The sequence below is a fragment of the Leptonychotes weddellii genome, chromosome 15 (genome assembly GCF_054177405.1).
Source record: "Leptonychotes weddellii isolate Sample4059 chromosome 15, ASM5417740v2, whole genome shotgun sequence".
Lineage (NCBI taxonomy): Eukaryota > Metazoa > Chordata > Mammalia > Carnivora > Phocidae > Leptonychotes > Leptonychotes weddellii.
Window position 1 is genome coordinate 49,543,350 of NC_138383.1, and position 20,189 is coordinate 49,563,538.

General features: G+C 65.2%; 4 protein-coding genes across 19 annotated transcripts in view; 2 read left to right on the plus strand and 2 right to left on the minus strand.

The window, feature by feature from the left end:
* Positions 1–47: 47 nt before the first annotated feature.
* On the minus strand, positions 48–3,440 carry LOC115942846 (uncharacterized). 6 transcript variants are annotated; one of them, XM_031034111.2, is made up of 9 exons: positions 2,748–3,438; positions 2,271–2,378; positions 2,074–2,145; positions 1,759–1,847; positions 1,411–1,662; positions 1,026–1,106; positions 735–866; positions 334–477; positions 48–184 (listed from the first exon to the last, which is right to left on the minus strand). In XM_031034111.2, the coding sequence occupies exons 1-9, from the start codon at positions 3,242–3,244 to the stop codon at positions 126–128; spliced, it is 1,434 nt and encodes a 477-aa protein (XP_030889971.2). In that variant the 5' UTR covers positions 3,245–3,438; the 3' UTR covers positions 48–125. The 6 variants fall into 6 exon arrangements, 5 of the variants coding, with proteins under 5 accessions (XP_030889971.2, XP_081661941.1, XP_030889970.2 ...); XM_081805815.1 differs by having other exon boundaries at positions 958–1,086; positions 2,748–3,436; XM_031034110.2 differs by having other exon boundaries at positions 958–1,122; positions 2,748–3,434.
* NEURL4 (neuralized E3 ubiquitin protein ligase 4) lies at positions 3,418–15,463 on the plus strand. 8 transcript variants are annotated; one of them, XM_081805806.1, is made up of 29 exons: positions 3,418–4,705; positions 5,432–5,876; positions 6,113–6,178; positions 6,326–6,624; positions 6,785–6,896; positions 6,978–7,066; positions 7,624–7,696; positions 7,813–8,077; positions 8,301–8,482; positions 8,798–8,883; positions 8,990–9,164; positions 9,268–9,466; positions 9,541–9,617; positions 9,708–9,786; positions 10,117–10,292; positions 10,380–10,511; positions 10,837–10,982; positions 11,073–11,297; positions 11,391–11,489; positions 11,576–11,737; positions 11,944–12,102; positions 12,609–12,786; positions 13,075–13,268; positions 13,348–13,435; positions 13,515–13,622; positions 13,759–13,903; positions 14,048–14,160; positions 14,236–14,401; positions 14,794–15,463. In XM_081805806.1, exons 1-29 carry the CDS (start codon positions 4,424–4,426, stop codon positions 14,996–14,998), a joined length of 4,725 nt encoding a protein of 1,574 aa, XP_081661932.1. In that variant the 5' UTR covers positions 3,418–4,423; the 3' UTR covers positions 14,999–15,463. The 8 variants fall into 8 exon arrangements, 7 of the variants coding, with proteins under 7 accessions (XP_081661932.1, XP_081661933.1, XP_081661934.1 ...); XM_081805807.1 differs by having other exon boundaries at positions 10,117–10,286; XM_081805808.1 differs by having other exon boundaries at positions 3,420–4,705; positions 9,006–9,168.
* Positions 15,464–15,616: 153 nt separating this feature from the next.
* On the plus strand, positions 15,617–18,339 carry GPS2 (G protein pathway suppressor 2). Its single transcript, XM_081805818.1, has 11 exons — positions 15,617–15,707; positions 15,910–16,072; positions 16,421–16,530; positions 16,610–16,722; positions 16,854–16,933; positions 17,021–17,103; positions 17,303–17,456; positions 17,539–17,628; positions 17,723–17,802; positions 17,890–17,985; positions 18,162–18,339. The coding sequence occupies exons 2-11, from the start codon at positions 15,979–15,981 to the stop codon at positions 18,243–18,245; spliced, it is 984 nt and encodes a 327-aa protein (XP_081661944.1). The 5' UTR covers positions 15,617–15,707; positions 15,910–15,978; the 3' UTR covers positions 18,246–18,339.
* A 185-nt stretch (positions 18,340–18,524) lies between these two features.
* Positions 18,525–20,189, minus strand: part of EIF5A (eukaryotic translation initiation factor 5A) — a 5,262-nt gene continuing 3,597 nt past the window's right edge. For 3 of the 4 annotated variants that reach the window (XM_006738912.3, XM_006738913.3, XM_081805822.1), the window contains exons 3-6: positions 19,783–19,887; positions 19,478–19,609; positions 19,317–19,390; positions 18,525–19,179 (exon numbers count right to left, since the gene is read on the minus strand). In XM_006738912.3, coding sequence (XP_006738975.1) covers positions 19,328–19,390; positions 19,478–19,609; positions 19,783–19,887 — 300 coding nt within the window. In that variant the 3' untranslated portion in view covers positions 18,525–19,179; positions 19,317–19,327. Of the gene's footprint in view, positions 19,180–19,310; positions 19,391–19,477; positions 19,610–19,782; positions 19,888–20,189 lie in introns of all 4 variants that reach the window. The other variant, XM_031034117.2, reaches the window with a different exon arrangement.

Genomic DNA, 20,189 nt, shown 5'->3' on the forward strand with positions numbered 1-20,189 from the left:
GTGACTGAGCAGGCCCATCCTCCGCCAACGATTCAGAGCACCCAGACTCCTGCACTTCTCTTTATTGCCCACCTCGAGGGCGGTGAGGGCTGGGAGAGGCTGGTCCCCACCCCATCCCCAGCTGGCTACATTTTCCATTGTCTGCTTCCCTCTTCTTGAGTCCATCGAAGCCACAGGGTTTTGTCTGGAGGAAGAAAGGACTGGGTCACTGGCTTTCTTGTAACAGGTGGGAGATCTGGCCCATGTCCCCCTGAAACTCCCTAGAACCTACCCACTCAGGCCCTCTCCCTCCCTGGCCAGCGCAGGCAGCCCCTCGCCCCTGCCCAGGCTCACGTCTGCATTGGTTTTGGTGTGGGGAGTGTGGGCTGCTTCCAGGTTCCTTCTCCAAGCTTTCTGGGCTTCGCCAGTTGAGCCCCTTGGATACCCGCCACTGATACCAGCCCGACTCTGCTCTGTCTCTGGAGGACAGGGCAGCACCTGGAGTGGGGTGGGTGGCAGAGAGGAATCAGGGAGGAGGCGTGGGGCCAGAGGGTGGTCCCAAGCTGGAGGGGGTCCCAGCCCCTTCTGAGCCTCCCCGGTTCCTCTCTGTACAATAAGGGCCTTGCACACCAGGATGCTTGGGGCCGCTCTTGGCATCTGTTGGTGATCTACCCTGGTATGCAAAGAAGGGGGGTTGGGGGGATGGGAGCTGGCCAAGAGCCACAGAGCCAGCCATTGCGGCCTGGTGCCCTCACCAGGCTGCGATGTTGTCCCTGCCAGGGACTCTTCGGGGGTCCGGGGATCCTGGACGGGGTTTTCTGTGTGGTCCAGCAGACGGACTTCAGTGCTTATGGGATTCTCAATCACCCAGTTAAAATTTGCAGAGGCTGGAAGGATCAGGGGATCAAGGTTGGGGCACCCATCATTCTGTTGGTTGTCAGCACCCCCTGCCCCAGGCTGACCCAGCCCAGCTCTCACTGTCCTGCTGCTCAGGCTCATCTTCCGTGTCCTCCTCGAGCTCCGGGTGGGGAGAGCACCTGAGGTACCTTCCTTTGCTGTAATACTCCTTGCGTTGCAGATCAATCTCCTGGTCCGACACGATGGTGGCTGAAGGTGGGGACCGATTTCTGAAGACAGGGGAATCTGAAGAGTCACCCCAATCACTCTGAGTCTTACAGCCACCTAGGGCATCCAGGATCCCCAGGTGTCCATAATGGCCCCCCCAGCACAGGGGAGAAGCTCAGGCCCCGGGTTCTCATGTCCATTCTACGCCCTCCTCCATGTTAGGAAACCCCAATGACCTCTCCATCCCCCACGCCTCTCTTGGGCTTCCTGAGGACAGTTGTGTTGAGGACCCCACCCCAGCTGCCCTCTGTCTTCCCTGGGCTCACCTCCCATTGCCCCCCCCTCCCCCCAAGCACCATGGCTAACCCTTGATTTCTGGGATGTGGTTCCTGGTCACCAGGCCAATCTCATCTTTGACTCCTCTGGCCAGTCCTCCCGTCCAGCCTCTCTCCACGGGCCTGGGCTCCGGGTCCAGCATCGCGCCCCGACTGCCACGGCCCATACTGGTGCTGGCCTCGTTGTTGTGCTTGTTATTACTGAAGGGAAGATTTCTCTGAGCTTTGAGGAACTTTCCTTCATCATAGTGTGACTTTCGGTGCTTGTCAAAATCACTGGAGCCTGTGGGCCATTGTAAGGGCTTGGCTTTCCCACCAGGCTGCTGCCGAGGGTTCACTCTGCCTCCCCTTTCCACTCAGCCCCCACCCCTCATCTCACGTGTCTTGGAAAAGCTGTCTGAAGACCCCGAGCTTCTGTTATCGCTGTACTGCAGGACCTTGGGGTAGAAATTGTCCATTGTTGCAAACCTGAAGGGGAGGGAGACTAGTTGGGGGCGCCAAAGGGGAGAGGACAAGGGGGCCAGGTGGTAGATGGGGCCCAGCTGGCTGACTCCCCCACCTTGGCCTTGGTCAGTCCCGATGGGAATTGAAGTACCTCCCATTTTGGTGGCCAAGAAGCAGAACAGGCTCTGACCCCAGGGTTGGAGGAAGGAAGAGGCCCCAGATCCCTACTGATCTCTGGCAGGCCTCTCACCTTTCCGCCAGTGCCTGGGGAGTTACCGAGCGAGAAGATGCCCCAGGCGGGTCCTCGTCACTGTCCTGCAGCCTGCATCGGAGGGAGGGAGCAGTGCTGAGAGCTGAGGGCAGCAGGCAGTGTCCGGGCCCTGAGACCGCTCTGCCTCCCCCCCACCCCCTTTGAATAGGGAGAGGTCTGGGCTGAGGGCTCAGCACCTGTGGTAGGGAGTGCTGGGCTCATCCACCTTCATAAATCCATAATCCTTGCCAGCGGGGTGGTAGGTGGCCAGGATATTCATTTCATCCCACCGCTGGGACTTCTTCCTGGAGGAGGGGGAAGGACACAGGAAAGGGGGAGGAAACCTCCCAGCGACCTCCTCGTGGCAGCTCTCCCTCATTCTTTCAGTCACTCAAAACCTTTTTCTGGTACCCTCTCGTCGTGTCAGGGGCAGAGGAGCCTGAGGATGGGGGTTGCACCTAACGATTATCACGCACTGTGGAACCAGCACTTACCTGGTACCTGCTGCTCTCCCCAAGGCCTGGGACCTCAGATTTCCCACGCAATTGCCCTCAGCCGCTCACACTTCACAGTTCTTAGGACTCCACCCCTTTCCCCTAGCTCCGCCCCCGTCAGTGTCCGGAACCCCTCCCTCCCCGCTCCGCGCCGGGTCCCCGCTGAGCTGGACTCCTTACTTCTCTGCCCTGGGGGATTTCTGCATCAAGATGGAGGTGCTGGTTTTTAGGATGCTGCGGGGCCGGTCCTCACAAGGTTTGTGGGAGTGCAAGAGAGTTGACTCGGAGCGCGGTGGACTGCATTCCGAGTTGAACACCCCAGAACACCCGGACCGGGGCCGGCAGGTCCTGCATACACTGGTTCCAGGGAAGGGGGCATTTAATCCGTCAGGGTATGTGCCGGACCCAGCGCTGAGGTCTGCAACCCTCGCAGGGTGCTGGTAGGGCCCGGAACCGAGGACTGCTGCCCCCCCGGAGGGTCGGCTAGAACCAGGACAGCAAGTTACGACTCCCCCAGAGTGCAGGGAGGTCCCAGAACCGTGAAACAGGATGACACCGGAGGGCGGCCCGGCGTGTGCCTCGACTCCTCCGATTCCTCCTGGCACACCCTTGGCTGCCCCTCCCGGGGATTCCCCACTGAGGCCGCCAGCAGCCCCCGGAGCCTCCTGCTTTTCCATGGCCCCACCCGGGGGCCACTCTCAGCTGCCCCGCCCCGCCTCCTGGCGGCACATAGCCCCGCCCCGAAGCCCCGCCCCCACCGCGGCGGGCTGGGGGCGCTCGGGCGGAGGCCCGGGTCCCCTTCCGCTCCGCTCCCTAGAGCCGCGGCCCCGGAATCAAGCTTTATATAGGGACCTCGTGCTAGGGGCCCCTCCGGTCGCCCCTCCTTTTCTGTCCCACCCAAAGGCCAGCTTTCTTTGTCTCCGGGATTTGTTCCCGCCCTTCTTCCCCATCACCGCCCTCATCCGAATTATCCAATCACAACCAGGGGCCCTTGTCACGGGGCGAGAAGCCCCGTTTGTGACGTCACAGTCCTCCCACCTCGGCGCGAGCTCGGAGAGTTGGGCTGGGAGCTTGTTCACAGCGCGGGGGTTTTGGGGGGAGACCGTCAGCGCCGTTACTGGAAACCACCTGCCGGGGTTTCACTGGGCCTCTATCCGTGGCTTTAAGATTTAAGGGTTTGTCTGGATTGGAGTTCAAGGTGGGCTTATTTAGAAATATCGCGAGCCCTTTTATCCCATCCCCCACCCCCAAAAGTCGGCCCGCTTTGCCTCTCACGAGAGGTGTGATACAAAGTGGAGGGGTTGCGACAGTGTCGCGAAACACAGCCGATCTCGGTGGTGCGCAGGGCAGAGGTTTTCATTTATAGAGCTACCGGCTCCCGCCTCTGAATCCTACGGACGCCGCTCACCCCGCTCCAAAGCGTGCGAGCTCGAAGGGAAGACCCCCCTTTTGCCGTAAAGCGAACACTTCAAGGTGTCGCCCGCCTCGGCGAGGGCGGGGTCGTCGGTGCGGCTGTCGCAAAGCTGGAAGTGGGGGCCAGCACCCCCTGCGTCGTAAAGATGCCTGCGGCCGTCGTTTCTTCCACTGTCGCAAAAGCTCCCTGCCCAAGTCGGCACGGCTGTCGGAGCCACTCCGTCACCCCGCCGTGCCGTAAAGCAAGCCTGCCCGACCCCGTCGTCCTTCCGTTCCCACCGTGGTGGTCGTTAGTTCCCTAGCCCGGGATGCTTCATCGCCCGGCAGTGCCGTAAAGCATACCCGGCCCCAGCCCCGAGTCCTACTCCCTCCGGGTGTCTGTGCACCGCGGTTGCCACGGTGCCGCCAAGCGCGCCTGTCGCGCGGTCCCGGTGTCAGCGGCGATGGCGGCGGGGTCGGGTGGGAGTGGGGGCTCTGGGGGAGGCCCCGGGCCGGGGCCGGGTGGGGGTGGGGGCCCCGGCGGGAGCGGCGCAGGGCCGGGGTCCGGCGGGGGTCTGGGCAGCGGCGGGGAGCTGCACCCGCGCACTGGGCGCCTGGTGAGCCTGTCGGCCTGTGGGCGGACGGCGCGGCGGCAGCAGCCGGGCCAAGAGTTTAACCACGGGCTGGTGTTGAGCCGGGAACCCTTGCGCGATGGACGCGTCTTCACCGTCCGCATCGACCGCAAGGTGCGGAGCGGGGCCCGCGGAACCGAGATGTGGAGGGCGGTGGGAGGGGGCGAGCGGGAGACACGGGGTAGGACATCCAGACTAGCCCACGTCGCCGGCTACCGACAGACCTTCGGGGCACCGGGCGACGGGCAGGAGGGGCGCATGGAGCAGAAACGTTCGCTCGTCATGACGGGGAGAGGGATGAGGAGAGCTGGAGTTTCCTGCACCCGCAGGAGCTGGGCAGGGACACGGGGCTGCATCCCCAGGAATGGTTAGGGACCAGATCTCCCGAATCATTTCTGGGGGGATGGAGGGATGTCAGGGATGTGACGGGAGGAGAGGGGAGAACCGGGGAGAGAACCAACTACTGGAGCATGAACTCGGGCGGAAAGATGGGCGAGGAGAGACACTCGCGGAGAGGGAGGTGTGCGTGCTTGGGTGTGATTTGGTGAAGAGGCTAGGTGCACGGAGGTGGGATGTGGGAAGAGACGGAATGTGAGCCAGAGCCTGGGAGAGAATCAGGCCACGGGGAGGAGGAGGGTGGCTATAGGAGAGCTGTGAACCCCGGGTGGTGCTAGGAGTCACAGAGACCCCAGCCTCTCTGGAGTAGCGTTTCACATCTCAGGCGAGAAAAGTCGGAGACGTGGGAAGAAGGGGACACGGTGGTCTGTGAAACGTGGGTTCCTAGTGGTGGGAGACCCATGGTGGCCCATCCTGAGCCTTTGTCCACCACCCTTATCACAGGTCAACTCCTGGAGTGGCTCCATTGAGATTGGGGTGACGGCACTGGACCCCAGTGTGCTGGACTTCCCAAGCAGCGCCACGGGGCTGAAGGGGGGCTCATGGGTAGTGTCAGGCTGCTCGGTGTTGAGGGACGGACGTTCTGTGCTGGAGGAGTATGGTCAGGACCTGGACCAGCTTGGTGAAGGGGACCGTGTGGGCGTGGAGCGCACAGTTGCCGGGGAGCTGCGGCTCTGGGTGAATGGGCGGGATTGCGGGGTGGCTGCCACGGGCCTCCCCGCTCGTGTCTGGGCCGTCGTGGACCTTTACGGCAAGTGCACCCAGATCACCGTGCTACCCCCTGAGCCAGGTTTCAGCCCCCCTACTCCCATCCCCACACCTCCCCTTGAGCCCTCCGCGCCCCCCGAAGATGCCGCCTTGACTGAACAGGGGACCTCTGGGGATGAAGGTGAGAACACAGTTAGGGCAGTGGTGGAGGAGTGGGGCGGAGGGAGCGGCTGAAGGCCTGGGTGAGACCAAGGGACAAACAAGGCTGGGTGTGAACAGGGTCACTCAGACCCCCCCACCCCCCCCGGAGTCTGTTGAAGGGGAAAGAAAGGGCTAGAGGAGGGGGGGGTCTCCTGTCTGTGGGCCCTGCAGCAGGGGCTGAACCCTTATTCCCCTTCCATCCCGCCCGGTCCCCAGCCTTCGTGGTGTCCCCAGCGCAGGCCCGGCCGGAGACGTTTCCTAACAGCCTTGAGTCACATAATGGTGAGGGCTTCCGGGAGGCTTTGGGGAGTGGGAAGTGAGGTGGACGAGGCGAGGGGAGGGGCCTCAGGAGAGGGCTAGGGGGAGAGTGGCAAGCCTGAGGGTGTAGAACCTCATTCCAGCTTCCCTCCCCCCGTCCCGCTGCCGTAGACTTTGCCAGCATGGAGCTCTCCGAGGTGGTGGGCAACGCCATCCTGTCTGCCTACAACGGGGGGCTCCTAAATGTGAACCTGAGCTCCCCGCCGGCAGGGGAAGGACTGGGGTCTGGTGGTGCCGCCACCTCGCCCGTCCTCACTTCCAACGATGCCCTGCTCTTTCACGAGAAGTGCGGGACGCTCATCAAACTCAGCAACAACAATAAGACCGCTGAGCGCCGCCGGCCCCTGGATGAATTCAACAACGGGGTTGTCATGACCAACCGCCCGCTCCGGGACAATGAGATGTTTGAGGTGTGCAAGCTCCCGGGCGCTGGCTGGCCCCTCACCCTCCGGGAACCAAAGACGGGGCTCCATCCTTGACGGTGGAAGGGTGGGGCCCAGGGAACAGCCGGGGGTCCTTTCTCGGCCTTTACACATCCCGCCTCCCCCTTCTGCTGTCGCTCCCCCCAAGATCCGCATCGACAAGCTTGTGGACAAGTGGTCGGGCTCCATTGAGATTGGTGTCACCACGCACAACCCCAACAACCTGGAGTACCCAGCCACCATGACCAACCTGCAGTCAGGTACCAGCCCCTGGCCGGGCGGAGGCACCTTCCTAAGGCGAGGGAGGCCCGGGCCCTAGTCAGGTGTCTACCTACCCCCAGGCACCATCATGATGAGCGGCTGCGGGATCCTGACCAACGGCAAGGGCACTCGCCGGGAGTACTGTGAATTCAGTCTGGACGAGCTGCAGGTGAGGGGGCTGGGGCGCAAGAGTTGGGGCCGCCGTCTGGGGCAGCCCCGTCACCCCGCATCCCTGCCCGGGCACCACGCTCTCCGCTGCGACCTAGAGCAAGGCCTCTGCTCTCTCGCCTGAGGGTTCCTTCTGAGAAGGCAGGGTTGTCCGATAGTTAGGCTCTCAGATTTTGGAGTCAGAGGGTCACTTTCTCTTACTGTGTGGCCTTGTGGGGTCGTGACCAGAGGCAAGCAGCTCGCTCGTTGTCTCTGGTAGGTGGTGTTTTTTTTTTTTTTCCTTTTTTTATTTTTTTCTAACGTCTGAACTGAGCCTGTTAGTATTTTATAAACTGCTTGGAGAGGTGGGTAAGGGGATGTTTGTAAGGGGGCTTCGCGCCGTGACTGATTTGCCGGGAGCGTTCGGGGGCTCGAGACTCCGGCGCCTTCGGGGCTGTTCCCCAGCGGCCTGGGCTGGTGGGAAGGCTTTAGAACCCCTCTGTTCTCAGGGGCCCCAGGACAAGCCTGGAGCCTGATGGGGGGATGGATTCCGGATCTTTGTTTGTCTGCTTTGGCTAGGAAGGCGACCACATTGGTCTCACGAGGAAGTCCAACTCTGCCCTCCACTTCTTCATCAACGGCATCGACCAGGGTAAGGGGACGCCCAGAGTGGGCTGCTGGGTCAGGGCTTTCGGGAGTGGGGGTCTGTACCTCCTTGTCCTGCCTGTCTCTGATGCTGGTCTCCCCACGTTTCCCCCCTCCCCCCAGGCGTGGCCACCCCACTGACGCCCGCCGTGGTGTACGGGGTGGTGGACTTGTACGGGATGGCCGTGAAGGTGACCATCGTGCACGACAACAACCACAGTGACCGTCTGCGCCGGAACAACGCCATCCTGCGGGCGCTGTCTCCGGAGGGGGCCCTCCGGCGTGCTAGCCCTGCTGCTCAGGCAGAGCCCGAGCGCCTGCTTTTCCACCCCAACTGCGGGCAGAAGGCAGCTATCACCCACGAGGGACGCACTGCCCTGAGGCCCCAGTATGGCCCACGGGGTGGGGAGAAGCCTGCAGAAGGGGCTCCGATGGGATGGGGGGGGGTGGAGAGCAGGAGGCAGAGGGATTCTGATCTGGGGAGCTCTGGACAGGAAAGGGGGGAGCCTCGCGGAGAGCGAAGGCAGCGGGGGTCGGGCAGGCATTGCCGGGCGAAGCTTGGCGTGCGCGGAGCGTGTGTTCGCGCCTGAGTCCCCGTTCCCTGTCCTCAGTGCCACTGATGACTTCAACCACGGCGTGGTGCTGAGCAGCAGGGCCCTGCGGGACGGAGAGGTGTTTCAGGTGCGCATCGACAAGATGGTGGACAAGTGGGCCGGCTCCATCGAGATCGGCGTCACCACCCACGACCCTGCCTACCTGCAGCTGCCGTCCACCATGACCAACCTGCGCTCCGGTGAGCTCCCCGGGAGGGCGGGGCCCAGAGAGGGTCTGCGCGAGGAGGCTGCCCCCGGAGCCCTGACGCTTGGTCCCCAGCTCTGTCTTTACCGGTCCCGCTTGTGAGGACTCATTCAGGCGCCGAGCGCTGCTGCGTGGACAGGGCTCGTGGGGGGTGGGGACCTGCAGAGATTTCTGCCGGGTCCTGGGAAGAAAGCTGACCGTCAGACAGGGCAGGCTGGGCCGGCGGCTCTGGGGAGGGACGTGGAGACTGCCACATAACGGAGCGGAGCCCTGGCTCCCGCTCACGTCCTGTTGCTCCCTGTCCCCGTAGGGACCTGGATGATGACTGGGAACGGGGTGATGCACAACGGGACGACCATCTTGGATGAATACGGGCACAACCTGGACCGCCTCAAGGTGGGAGAGCGGGGGGCTTGCCGGGGCTGGGTGAGCGGGGGGTGGGCAAGGCGGGGCTGCCGTAGGACCAGCCCTCGCGGGAACTCCACCTGACTCCTCACTCCAGCCCCCCTTCTTCCAAGGCAGGGGACACGGTGGGCGTGGTGCGGCGGGAGGACGGGACTCTGCACTTCTTTGTCAACGGGATGACTCAGGGCCCCGCGGCCTGGAATGTGCCCCCAGGCGTCTACGCCGTTGTGGATCTGTACGGCCAGGCAGCCCAGGCCACCATTGTGGACGACGTGGGTGAGGGCCGGGGCCGGGGCCGGGGCCGGGGTTGGGGCGGGGGGGCAGGGGGGCCTCGGAGACCACCGGCAGCCTCACGGGTGACGTCCCCTCCCCCAGAGGTGCCCCCAGTGCCCGAGCCGCTCCCTGAAGGGAACAACCAGGTGTCCCCCAGCTCCCCGTCGTCGGGGGCCGGGGGCTCCGACCTGCGCTTCCACCAGCTGCACGGCAATAACGCTGTCATCACCAACGGGGGCCGCACGGCGCTTCGTCACAACTGCCGCAGCGAGTTCAACGACGCCATCGTCATCTCCAACCGGTCAGTGTGGGCGCGGCCCCCCGCGGCCTCGGTCCCCCGCGCGGGGCCGCCCTGATGGCCGCTGTCGCCGGCAGGGCCCTGCGGGACGGAGAGCTGTTCGAGATCGTCATTCAGAAGATGGTGGACCGCTGGTCAGGCTCCATCGAGGCCGGTGAGGGGCGCGGGCGAGCGTGTGCGCGTGCGTGGGGGTGCGGGCCGCCTCTTGCTGGGGCCTTGGCTCTCACCTACCCCTGCCTCCTAGGGGTGACCGCTATTCGGCCGGAGGACCTCGAATTCCCCAACACCATGACGGACATCGACTACGACACGTGGATGCTGAGGTTCGGCTGCCCGCTTGATGGCCGGCCCGGGAGGGCCGCGTGGAGCTGGCCAGGATGAGGGAAGCCGGCCTTGGGGCCTGCCGTGGCCCTGGCAGGCCCGAGGGGTCTGGCTGCCCCTTCCTCCGATTCTGGGAGGCCCTCCCACGTCACCACGCACCCTCCAGCGGCCCAGCCTCCTCTCCTCTGCGGGCAGCTCCTGCTTTTCCCTGGGGGGATCCCAGAGGCGTAGCAGACAGAGCAATATGGAAGGTTCTGACGAGCAGGGACCGCGCTGAGGCCTGCGTGGGGAGGAGCTGGGAGGCTTACCGGCCCCGCCTGTCGTCCCTCCAGTGGCACGGCCATCATGCAGGACGGGAACACCATGCGCAACAACTATGGCTGCGACCTGGACGCGCTGGGCACGGGCGCGCGCATCGGCATGATGCGCACAGCCAAGGGCGACCTGCACTACTTCATCAACGGCCAGGACCAAGGCGCCGCCTGCTCAGGCTTGCCTCCGGGTAAAGGTGACTGGTCTGTGGCTTTCGGCCTGCCAGCCTCACGCCGGCCCAGCCCGGGCCATCCGGCCTCTGACCCCTTCCTTCTCCACCCAGAGGTGTATGCGGTGGTGGATCTCTACGGCCAGTGTGTCCAGGTGTCCATCACCAATGCCACCGGCCCCATGGACAACAGCCTGGCGACCAGCAACACCGCCACCGAGAAGTCCTTCCCCCTGCACTCCCCAGGTCCAGCTGGCCGTTAGTGCGCTGTGGGCCGAGGGCGGGGGGCAGGGGAGATGTTCAAGGCCAGGGCAGCTGCAGACCGAGGGCAGGAACAAGCCAGGGGCCCGGGTAGGACGCCCCCCAGGAAGGGGGGCGGGGTCCGGGCTGGAGCGGGGGCTGGGCGCCCCCCTGCCACCTGGAGGGTGGGGGGGGGGGGGCCGGGCTGCGGGAAGCCGGGCGCGAGGGGCCTTGAGGGCGGCTTCCCGTTTGACCCGAAAGCTCTGCGCCCTGCGCTTTCTGAAGCCCGCGGCCCCAACGCCGCGCCTTCCGTGGCACCGTGTCCCCGCAGTGGCCGGCGTGGCTCACCGATTCCACAGCACCTGTGGCAAGAACGTGGCCCTGGAGGAGGACGGCACGAGGGCGGTGCGCGCGGCCGGCTACGCGCACGGCCTCGTCTTCAGCACCAAGGAGCTCAGGGCGGAGGAGGTGTTCGAGGTGGGTGCCGGGCCGTCGGCCGCGGGGCCAGGCTGTTGCCCCAGCTCGCGCCCCGCGCCCGTGGCAGCCGCCGTGCTCTCTCGCCCTCAGGTGAAGGTGCAGGAGCTGGACGAGAGGTGGGCGGGCTCCCTCCGGCTGGGGCTGACCACGCTCGCGCCCGGGGAGACGGGGCCCGGCGCAGGCGGGGGCCCCGGGCTGCCTCCCTCCCTCCCAGAGCTCCGGACAAAGACCACCTGGATGGTGTCCAGCTGTGAAGTGAGACGGGACGGGCAGCTCCAGAGGATGAACTATGGCCGGGACCTGGAGAGGCTGGGGGTGAAGCCGCGGGCTCCCGGGCCAGGGGTGGGGGGGAGCGGGGGTGCGGGAGACATGGCCTGAGGCTCTGTGCTCGTGTCCCCTCGGTCCTAGGTGGGGAGCCGCGTGGGCATCCGCCGGGGCGCGGACGACACGATGCACATCCTGGTGGACGGAGAGGACATGGGGCCCGCGGCCACTGGCATCGCCAAGGTAGGTCCGAGACGGTTCTTGGGTTTGGAGAGCGGGCTCGAGGCCTTCCACGGATCTCTGACTCCCGCGCTGTGTGCGCCCCGCAGAACGTGTGGGCCGTGCTGGATCTCTACGGGCCGGTGCGGAGCGTGTCTGTGGTCAGCTCCACGAGGCTGGAGGAGCCGGAGGGCACCCAGCCGCCTTCTCCCAGCTCAGACACTGGGAGCGAGGGCGAGGAAGACGACGAGGGGGAGGAGCGTGGCCTGAGGGTGAGGGGCCGCGGCCGGGCACACGGGGCCTGTGGACGGGCGGTCGGTGGGCCAGTGGACACCAGGGTGTTCTGGGCTTCTCAGATGGCGCCCTGGGTGGGCAGAGGCGTAGACGCAGGCCCTGTGTAAACGCCAGGGGTGGGGGGTGGCTCAGGCCTCGCGTGGGCAACCCCGGCAGCTCCATCTCTCCTCCACACCATGGCCAGAATCAAGTGGCCATTATGCCCACGGCCCTCGAGTTCCTGGAGAACCACGGGAAGAACATTCTCCTGTCCAACGGGAACCGTACGGCTACGCGGGTGGCCAGCTACAATCAGGGCATCGTCGTCATCAACCAACCCCTGGTGCCCCAGCTGCTGGTCCAGGTGGGCCTCACCTCCTCATCCGCAGCTCCTCTTACTCAGGGTCATCCAGGGCCAACCTTCCTGGAGAAACCCCAGACCGAGTGGAGGCAAGCCCCTGGGATGAGCTTCCCGGGCTTCGGTTCGTACCCCGCGGTGGGATTTGTAGATCGATCGTCAGGAAGGCCCCCCGCCTTGGCGACTGGTGAGGGGAGCAGTAGCGAGGAGCTGGGGGACCTGAGAAAGACGCATGGTCCTACATGGTGCCGAGAGGGCCTGCCGAGGAGGAGGCCTTTTTGCTACACACGGAAAGATTTAGTTAGCCAGGGGAAAGTGGCCCCTGGGGGCAGGAACCCTTAGCCAGGCAACAACAGGACCTAGACTGACGCAGGGAAGGAAACACGTGAATTCGCAGTTTGTGGTCCCTCCAGCCTCAGAAAGGGCAGCATCCCTCCCTGGCCGGGGGCGGGGGTGGAGTGGGGGGGCACTGCTGGGTAGTCTCTTCCCAGGGGGCCGTGACTGGGGAGTAGTGGTCACCTTTCCCCCCAGGTGCGGATCGATTTCCTGAACCGACAGTGGACGTCTTCCCTGGTCCTGGGAGTCCTCACCTGCGCCCCCGAGAGGCTCAACTTCCCTGCTTCCGCCTGCGCCCTCAAGCGGGCGGCCTGGCTGCTAAGGGGCCGAGGCATCTTCCACAACGGCCTCAAGGTGGGTGGGGGCAGACGGAAGAGACAGGGCCACGACTCAAGTCGGGAGGGGCTGGCCCAAAGGGAGAAGAGGGGCACCCAGCCCTGGTGGTGGGTCACAGGCATCAGGGGGCCCTGTGTGGGTAGACCCTCCAGCCGGTGAGCAAGAGCGCGCCATCGTCTAACTCTCAGGCTTAGCACGACCTCCTGCGTCCTTGCCGCTGAGAATGTGGCCGTGGGGGGACGGGGGCGGGCGTGAGGGCGGGCGTGGCCGCTGCCGGTGGGAGTCTGATCTCTGGGAAGACAGTAGGTCTCTCCTCCCAGATCTGTGAGAAGTTTGGGCCAAATCTGGACACATGTCCTGAAGGCACCATCCTGGGCCTGCGGCTAGACAGCTCCGGCGGGCTGCATCTGCACGTCAACGGGATGGACCAGGGCGTGGCCGTGCCGGACGTCCCGCAGCCCTGCCACGCGCTCGTGGACCTTTACGGGCAGTGTGAGCAGGTTAGCCGACGGGAGGCAGGGAGGAGCGGGTCCGCAGGCCCTGGCGGCCGGGTCATCCTCATCACGCCCTGCCCTGCAGGTGACGATCGTGAGTCCTGAACCAGGGGCTACCAGTGGGAAAAGTGCTGGAACCCAGGGGGACATGGAGAAAGCGGACATGGTGGATGGTGAGCCAGCCCCCAGCCCCCAGGGGCCCGGCCCCGCAGCCCCAGCTCCTGTGACCCTGCCCCCCTTCCGCCGTCTCAGGCATCAAGGAGAGCGTGTGCTGGGGCCCGCTGCCTGCTGCCAGCCCTCTCAAGAGCTGCGAGTACCACGCCCTCTGCTCCCGATTCCAAGAACTGCTCTTGCTTCCCGGTGAGTCCCCAGCGCTCCAGAGCCTGCTGCACTCCCTGGACCGGGGCGGGGCTGTGCCCAGAGCCCCGGGGAGCAGCCAGAAGGGGCCGTGTGGTGGAGAGCCACCGCGCCCAGACTGCCCCCCACTTTCCCGCAGAGGATTATTTCATGCCCCCGCCCAAGCGGAGCATGTGCTACTGTGAGTCTTGCCGGAAGCTTCGAGGGGACGAGGCCCACAGGCGCCGTGGGGAGCCCCCCCGGGAATACGCTCTGCCCTTCGGCTGGTGCAGGTTCAACCTCAGGTACACAGGGAGCAGGGTGGCACTTCTCCCTTAGCGCGCTTGCCCCCTTGATGGGGGAGGCTCCCCAGAGGGCGCGTGGAAGAAGTGACAGGACTTGCAGGCCAGGGGATGGTGTCGGGGAGCCAGCGACCTGGTCCGTCCTAGGGTGAATCCCCGCCTGGAAGCTGGGACGCTGACCAAGAAGTGGCACATGGCGTATCATGGGAGCAACGTGGCGGCCGTCCGGAGGGTGCTGGACCGAGGGGAGCTGGGAGCAGGTACCTCGGCGCAGACAGAGGCAGGGCCGCGGGGTCCAGGCCCCGGAGGGCGGCCCTGACCCGGCTCTCCCACAGGCACCGCCTCCATCCTCAGCTGCCGGCCCTTGAAAGGCGAGCCCGGGGTGGGGTTTGAGGAGCCTGGCGAGAACTGCGCACCCCCGCGGGAGGGGCAGCCCCCTCCGGCGCTGCTTTCCCCCTCCCTCCTGTATGCTGGGGCCGAGACCCTGGCATCCAAAGTGCAGTGAGTACGCGGGGGGTGGGGGGTGGGGGGCGGGCGGGGGTCTCCGTGGCTTGCCCTCCGCGTTCCCACCGTGACACTCTAGAACGTTTAGCTTTGAAGGTGACTAGTACTATGGAAATAAAAAGTAGAGCGGGGCGCAGTGGGTCACACGTGCGGCTGGAGCATGAGGTTGGAGGGTGATCAGGATGGACATCGTGAAGGTTTGAGCAGAGGCCTGGAGAGGGGAGGGCGCGCACGGGCGTCCCGGCAGATGGCAAGCCGGGAGGGCCGCCAGAGCCCGGCCACCCCTGTAAGGCCGGGGTGACCCCGAAGGCCGGCGCCGTCGTGCAGGTAGCAGGGGGAGCAGGGAGCCCGAGTTCCTCATGGCCGGCCTTCTGCTTCTTGCCTGACAGATTCCGGGACCCCAAGTCCCAGCGGACGCACCAGGCCCAGGTGGCGTTCCAGGTGTGCGTGCGCCCCGGCTCCTACACCCCCGGCCCCCCTTCGGCCGCCCTCCGAGAACCTCCCGACCCCCACTTCAGCCCCGCCGAACTCGAGTGGGTAACCAAGGAGAAGGGGGCCACGCTCCTCTATGCCCTGCTGGTGCGGGTGGAGTGAGGGCCGGCCTCTCGACGACAAGCACAGGGGGGCCCCCGGCTCAGCCCCCACCCCCCGCCCGCCCGCCCCCGGCGGCTCGGCAACCCCAGCCCCAGCGGATGCGCCCGGAACCCGGGGCCCGCCCGCCCGCCGCGCCGCGCCGCGCCGCGGGAAGGGGAGCGCGTCTCCGCGGGCACGGCGCACGCCCCCGGCGTGGCAGCCGCAGCCGGACTTCCGCCGCATCGGGGCCCGGCAGCCCCCTTCATGCACTGACTTGGGGAACACGACCCCCTGGACTCCCTCCCCCGTATTACTTAATTTATTTCCGTTTTCGTTCCTGTTACTGTGAATCCCCAGGAGCCTCCCCGGACCCGCCGCTTCCCGGGCCGCCGGGCGGAGAGGGGAGGGCGGGCGCGGGGAAGGTGGGCGGCTGTACAGTTGTTACGGACGCGGGTTTCCAAGGAGCCAATAAACGCCGTCCCGGAGCGCACGCCTCGGCCTCTCTCTCGCGCCGCCCCCGACGAGCCCCGGGCCCGCCCAGCTTGGGGGCGCCGGGCGAGCCGACGGGGTTTGGCCGCCCCCGGCACCCGTCGCGGCCGCTTCCGCCCTTCTCTGCGCGCGACCCGCGAGGCCGCCGGCCGCCCCGGCTCCGGAAGTAGTCGGCCCGGCGGCCGGAAGTGACGCGCGGCCGAGGCGCGGAGGAGCCGCGGAGAAAGCGCAGCGAAGGCGGGTAGGGAGGGGGCAGGGGCGGGGGGCGGGCAGCGCCGAGGCCGGAGACCCCTGCCCGGCCGCGCACGCGGGGCACCGGGGTCCGGCCGGGGGGTGGGGGGGGTGGCGGGCGCCGGGCACGTGACCGGGGTGGTGGCGGCGGCGGGCGGGCTTCCGCCTCGGCCCGCCCGGCGCGACCCCCCTGAGCGCCCGCCTCCCGGTAGGCCCGGTCCGAGGTCTGGCAGTCCGTGGCAGAGCCGGGCGCCCACGGCCCGAGCGCCCCCGGCAGCACCATGCCCGCGCTCCTGGAGCGCCCCAAGCTTTCCAACGCCATGGCCCGCGCGTTGCACCGACACATCATGATGGAGCGGGAGCGCAAGCGGCAGGGTGAGCTGGGTCCGAGCGAGAGGACACCCCGGGCGGCAGCGCTCCGCCGGGGCCGGCCCCCACCACGGGCGGAGCAGCGCGCCGCGGCCGCGCGGGGGAGGGATGGGACGGGGCGGCCCCGCCGGTGGTGGGAGCTGGACGCCGGGTCTGAGCTCCAGAACCCTTGGGTCGGGAAGGACCTTGGAGAGCACCTAATCAAGCCTCCCTCCCTGTCCCCTCCGGAAGGAAAGAGCCGTTACCGAGGGGCAGAGGGAGCGTTGTGATAACCGCGTTTTGCAGGTCCTCGATCCCTGCCGCAGTTAGTATTCTAACCACCTTGCCGTCTTCCCATTCTGCCTCTTTCTCCAGAGGAGGAAGAGGTGGACAAGATGATGGAACAGAAGATGAAAGAAGAGCAAGAGAGGAGGAAGAAGAAGGAGATGGAGGAGAGAATGTCACTGGAGGAGACCAAGGAACAAGTAAGCGGCCCCTTGATCTGTCCCAGCTCTTTCCTCCCTTGGCTCTCCTGCCTTCAGCTCCAGTCCCCGCCCTCCGCAGATCCTGAAGTTGCAGGAGAAGCTGTTGGCCCTACAGGAAGAGAAGCACCAGCTCTTCCTGCAGCTCAAGAAAGTTCTACATGAGGAAGAGAAACGGAGGCGAAAGGAGCAGAGGTGGGATTGGAGAGCTAAAAGTTGGGGCAGAGCGTAACTGGGATCTGGTAACAAACCAGATCGGTGTCTAATGGCAGAAGAGGGGCACTTGTCCTCGTCCTCGATTTTGACCTGCCCGCCTCCCCCCGCAGTGACCTGACCACTCTGACGTCAGCCGCGTACCCGCAGAGCCTGACGGTTCACACAGGAACTCACCTCCTCAGCATGCAGGGTGAGGAAGGCCCCGCGGGGGGGAGCGCGCCCTCCTGGGGCTCACAGCCACCCACTTCAGCCTCACGAAGCCCCTCTCCCTGTCTAGGGAGCCCTGGAGGACACAGTCGCCCAGGAACCCTCATGGCGGCCGACAGGGCCAAACAGATGTTCGGACCCCAAGTGCTTACAGTAAGGAGTAGGATTGAGTGTGGAGCGCACTGGTTTTCTCGGCTACTTCCACGCGGACCCAGGCGCCTTCGTGAACCGAGCGTCCAAGTCGTGAGCGTCGCGTGACGCTTGACCGGATTGTGCAAAGCGGGGCGTAGGCGAGGCGTTTGGGGTTCTGCCTTGCAGTGGACGGCACCAGTGAGCGCTCTCCTCCCTCCAGACGCGGCACTACGTGGGCTCGGCAGCTGCTTTCGCAGGGACCCCGGAGCACGGTCAATTCCAAGGCAGCCCTGGCGGGGCCTATGGGACCGCTCAGCCCCCACCCCACTACGGACCCACGCAACCGGCCTACAGCCCTGGTCAGCAGCTCAGAGGTGAGCGGTGGGAAGAGAGGGAGGCGGCCGGTCACCAAGCGGCCGGAAGGAGGCCCGACCGCCTGCACCCCTGCCTCCTCAGCACCTTCGGCGTTCCCGGCGGTGCAGTACCTGTCTCAGCCGCAGCCCCAGCCCTACGCGGTGCACGGCCACTTCCAGCCCACCCAGACAGGTGAGGCCGCCCGCCGCGGCCCTGGCCCCTGCGTCCTCCCTGCCTCCCCTTCCCGGGCTCTGCTCATCCCGCACACCCCTCCTTCCCTCCCTAGGCTTCCTCCAGCCTGGCGGTGCCCTGTCCTTACAGAAGCAGATGGAACACGCCAACCCGCAGACCGGTTTCTCCGACTCAGTGAGTATGGAGTCTTGGCAGGTCAAGGGCAGCGCTCTGCCAAGGGGCGCCCCGGGCTGCCTCAGGTCCTGACTCTCTTCTCCGCAGTCCTCCCTGCGCCCCATGCATCCCCAAGCTCTGCATCCAGCCCCCGGACTCCTTGCCTCTCCCCAGCTCCCTGTGCAGATGCAACCGGCAGGGAAGGTAAGGATGGGAATCCCACCCGCCCTAAGCCCTGCGCTTCCAGGGAAAGCAGGACCGGGTAGGAGAGGCGGCCCCCACCCCTCCTTTTCCCCCTCTCTGGGGGGCGGCTTGGAGTGCGGAGGGTGCGTTGAGGGAGAGGGCCACACCGACAGAGCCCCCCCTTCCACCACCACCAGTCGGGCTTTGCAGCTACCAGCCAGCCTGGCCCTCGGCTCCCCTTCATCCAGCACAGCCAGAATCCGCGATTCTACCACAAGTGATCGTCAGATTTTATCTTCAAGCTCACACCCAAACCCCGCCACGGGTGAGGGGCCCTGGTGTGTCCCAGTCCAATAAAATCTACCTGCCACCGCCCCCAGCTGCTGTGTCACCTCTCTCCGGGCCCAGGCCAGGGCTGCATGGAGGGTGAGGAGTGGTGGGCAGGTCACAGGAGGACGGTGGTAATGAACTCAGCGGCAGAGTTCGGTGCCGTGGTTTCCAGCTTTACCTTCTAGTCAGCAAACACCCATTTAATTCAAAGAAGCAACTGAGTTGGGGCCTTCATATTAAACTTCTGGTTTTATTCAGGTTTGATTTTAACAAATGTGTCGGGGAGAGAGCCCACAGGGAAGGGTGAAGCCCATGGGGGCAGGGCCCTCCCAGATGCCTAAGGAGGGGGCAGGTCCCCTCCCCTCTCCTCCTCTTCCCTCCCCAGCTAAAGGTATTTGGGGAGAGACATAGGCAGGGGAGGGGGCTGGTCCCCAGTCTGTGGGGTGGTGCTTGGGGTAAAGGGCCATGGGAAACAAGGGACCAGAGCAGGGATGAGTGGGGGTAGGGCACAAGGACCATTTACCAGAATCCACAGCTTTCTGATTCCAGATTGAATTAAAAAAAAAAACAAAAACAAAAAAAACCAAAACCAACCCACTAAACCACAAGCAACACCCGCCCCCTCTCCCCTACCAGGACTGTAGTGCAGGGGGAGAGAACAGGAGGGCAGCTTCGCCAAGGCCGGGGGGTCACTCGCTCCTGGCCAAGGGAGCAGGAGGAAGGGCAGGGGCTCCCCGACAGATTGAGGGTGTGTGGGGGAAACCAAAATGAAACGTCAAATAAATCGTGGAGGAGGAGTCCAGCCAAGGGCCCACCGGAGCTGGGCCAGGCTGGGGGAGGGGGGCCTCTGCAGGCTCGAGGATCATCGCTGCCACCGCTGCCACCCTGGGGGGGAGGGGGGGGAGAGAGCGGGTCAGGCAGGCCGACACCGTCCCCAGGAAGCCCGGACGGTCAGGGCTCGAGCAGGTTTTCGGTGGGGACGACAAAATGTGGGCCGGGCCAGGGGAGTGGGTCACCTTCACCTGGGAGCCAGTTATTTTGCCATGGCCTTGATTGCAACAGCTGCCTCCTCTGTCATGGCAGACAGCACCGTGATCTGCGGGCGCAAAGGGGAGAGTCAGAGGGGAGCTCCGGGGCAGAGGCGCAGAGGGTGCAGCTGGGCCCGAGGCGGGGGGCAGCGTACCAGGATCTCTTCTCCACAGTCATACTTCTGCTCAATCTCCTTGCCGAGGTCTCCCTCGGGCAGACGAAGGTCCTCTCGCACCTCCCCGCTATCCTGGAGCAGTGATAGATACCCATCCTGGATGCCGATCAGCTGGGGGCAGAGAGGAAAGGAAGCGCCCGGTTGGCCCACGAAGCTGGAGGATAAAGGGCCTGAGGACAAACAGGGGCGGCCAACTCCGCGTTGTCCTGCTCCCCCTCTCCCAGCACAAGCTCCTCTGGTCAATCTGTACCCGCCCCCAACAAACCAGCAACCCACCTACGTACCTGGAAATCATTCCTTTTGATGTTGGGAACATCCATATTATGAGTTGACGGGCAGATATCTTCGTATTTCTTGCCAGTGAAGATGTCAATACCAACCAGGTGAACCTGTATGTATGCATCACATGAAAGAGAAACCCAACCAAACGGTAGGGTGGAGAGAAAGGCATGCGCTACCCCCTGTCGGGGGAAGTCAGACGACGCTGTTAGGGCAAAATCAGGGAAGGTGGAATCAAGCCAATGGACTCAAAACACTAGATAAAGCCTCTAGCAAGAACTGGAGGCAGAGAGACTCCCATTGAGGTTGGGTGACTAACCAGGGAAACCATGGGGCAGGCTTGGGGCAGCCAGTTACCCTGAGCTACGAGAACACGGACCCAGGAACGGGGGGGGGGGGGGGGGGGGGGGGG